Source organism: Bos javanicus, chromosome 28, assembly GCF_032452875.1.
Source record: "Bos javanicus breed banteng chromosome 28, ARS-OSU_banteng_1.0, whole genome shotgun sequence".
Lineage (NCBI taxonomy): Eukaryota > Metazoa > Chordata > Mammalia > Artiodactyla > Bovidae > Bos > Bos javanicus.
This window is the reverse complement of record NC_083895.1, coordinates 5,634,348-5,637,144: the sequence shown is the minus strand read 5'-3', so window position 1 is coordinate 5,637,144 and position 2,797 is coordinate 5,634,348. Positions and strand designations below refer to the sequence as shown.

The following is a 2,797-nucleotide window of genomic DNA, read 5'->3' as shown; positions in this document are numbered from 1 at the left end:
CTTAAACACAACCATATCAATAATTTCATTCAGTGTAAATGGAATAGGCAAAGTAAAACTTTTTATGTTGCTTACAAGAATTATACTTCAAGTTACAGAGAGATTGAATAAATATGCCAAACAAGATGTAAAAACTGGTGAAATTGAAACAAGGTGTGTAGTTTAGTTAACAGTATGGTATCAATGTCAAATTCCTCATTCTGATATTTACACTTTTAAAAAGTCTAATGTATTCTTATTGAGGCGAGCTAGGGGAAAGTTTCATGGGAACTCTCTATACTCTGTTTTTCCAAGTTCTGTGTGTCAGCCTTTCTTTTATATAAGCAATAACTAGTGCTTGAAATTGAATAGTTTCCTATTTGTTTTGTTTTCTAGATTGCTTCCTGCTCACAGTAGTTCATAGATCCAAAAGCCTTTTTTTATTTTGTATTGTCCCTGTCCCTCTTATACCAAGTTGAGGATATTTTCATCAATGCAATTCTCTTAAAAACATGGTGGATTTCCTAAGAATCTTACTAGAGTTTATTACATTTAACAAAAGCAACATCCACAAATATCAAACACCTAAGCCTTTTCTACCTTGGGCACCCTGTAAAATTCCTGTGGGACTATAAGTTTCCTAAAAGTCCTGTTGTTTAATACAGAGAATTCCCAAGACATGTTTTTAAGATTTTAAAAAGACTTTTTATCTATTTGAAAAGGTCTATGATGCACCACTTAAATCTTTCTGAGTTCATAGCAAAGATTTTACAGTCACACCCTTGGCTTCATCTCTAGACCACATTTTCTTTTTATTTTAATTTTTTACATTTAAATATAGTTAATTTGCAATGCTGTGTTAATTTCTGCTGTATAGCAAAGTGACTCAATTATATACACTATAACATGTCTTCTTAACAGCACATTTGATTTGATCTCTGCCTAAAAGCCATTTCTTAATTTTAACATTGTCTTTCATCTGAAGAGTTTGAAAATAAGAAAGAGTGGTGGTTTTTACCCCAAAAAGCCCCAGATCTTTAATGTTTATTGTAGTAATAAATAATTGTATAGCATAAAATTCACTCCCTTAATGACTTCCAAGGGTACAATACATAATGTCAACCACATCCCTAGCCCCTATCCTGTATGACTGAAACTCTGCATCCACTGAACAACAACTCCCCACCTCCCCTTTGCCCCAACCCTACCTCTCCATCCCCTCAGGCCCAGACTGCTTTATTATTTTTTTTTTAAATAACTTTTTATTGCCCAGTATATTTTTTTTCCTTGTGTCATATTTTGTCTGTTTTATTTGTTTTTCTTTTCTTTTTTCATAACTATAAATTCAAGCTTAGGGAAGCTTGCCTTTGTCTTGAAAAACAAAACAACAAAGCTTTCATATCATTTGCAACCTGGTCCCATTAGAAGAGACAGGTGGGTTATCTTGTAAGAGTAAGATTTATACCACGAATGGTGCAGGTCTAGGTCTGGTGGTACTGAGAGAAGACAATGGCATTCTTGACAAAATTACAATCTGCTGGTGGCGTTTTCGGGAAAAAAGCCCTTGCAAATTTCTAAACGACAGTAAACTCTTATTAGGAAATTCTAAAGTGTTTTACAGGCCAAAAAGGGAATGAGGTCATTAGTAAAATGCCTCAACAGAGTTGGAATAAAATACTGGATTTGAGAGTTACTGGAACTTGGATACGTAAAAAGAGGGTGGAGGTTGGGTCATGCTTACAATGGTCTCAAGTTCAAATAAACTACTGTGACAAGACACCACTTCACAAGTCACACGCTGGCCCAGGGACTCTTCTCCTCCCTTAGTAGGTGCTGGCAGAAGGCGTGCTCAGTCATTTTCCAATGTAGATGCCTAGCCCCAAAGCCAAAACATGGGAGAGGAAGAGAGATGGAATGAACACCTTGAGAAACTCTGCGGAGAAGATCCCCCCTTTCTTCATGGCTCCACTTTTCCTCATGCTTAAGGAAACGGAACGCTTAGGGTGCCTGAAGTGGAATTCCTTGGGTGGAATGTTTTCAGGTCTACTGGACCAGTCGGACACCCAGTCTACACTTTTCTTCAGAGCGTCCACTTCTTTCTCTCCTTCTGCAACTTCTTCTGACTGAGAGCTATGGTCCTTGCTGGTGTGCATTTCCACATCAAACATGATCTGCCCATCTTCTTGTGGGGAAGGGCTGTCGCAATGAGAACTGCCTCTTGAACTGCTCTGTCCGGATTCATGCTGTGCGTCCAAAAAAATCTTCTCCATGTCCCCATTGCGGATGGAGGATGAGGAGGGTACGTGCTCTAGCCCCCCATTCTTCCCATTGCCATTATCATTGCCATTGCTGCTGTTCATGGGGAGCTCCACCCAGGAACTGTTGAGGCCGGCAGGCGGTGGCAGAGACTGTTCGCCTTCCTCACAGTTATTGTTGTTGTTGTGCGGGGGCGGCGGCTGTTCTACTAAGTGAGACGACATTGTCTGGCGGCTGGAAAAGCTGCGGCCCCGCAGCAAGGACCGTCTCCGGTTCTCGGGCAGCCCCAGACTGCTTTAGATTCCACGCATAAGTAAGGTCAGATAGCATTTATCTTTTTCTGTCCGGCTTATTTCATGTAGCATAATGTCCTACAGATCCATTCATGTTGTTGCTAATGGCAGGATTTCCTGCTTTTTATAGCTAGGTAAGAAGTTATATTGAAAGGTTTGCCTTGGAAATGAACAGAGATCATTCTGTTGTTTTTGAGATTGCATCCAAGTACCGCATTTCGGACTCTTTTGTTGACCATGATGGCTACTCCATTTCTTCTAAGGGATTC

General features: G+C 39.8%; 1 protein-coding gene across 1 annotated transcript; it reads right to left on the bottom strand.

The window, feature by feature from the left end:
- Positions 1 to 1,256: 1,256 nt before the first annotated feature.
- Positions 1,257 to 2,523, bottom strand: LOC133240297 (BCL2/adenovirus E1B 19 kDa protein-interacting protein 3-like). Its single transcript, XM_061404817.1, has one exon. It carries the CDS (start codon positions 2,457 to 2,459, stop codon positions 1,833 to 1,835), a length of 627 nt encoding a protein of 208 aa, XP_061260801.1. The 5' UTR covers positions 2,460 to 2,523; the 3' UTR covers positions 1,257 to 1,832.
- Positions 2,524 to 2,797: the final 274 nt, after the last annotated feature.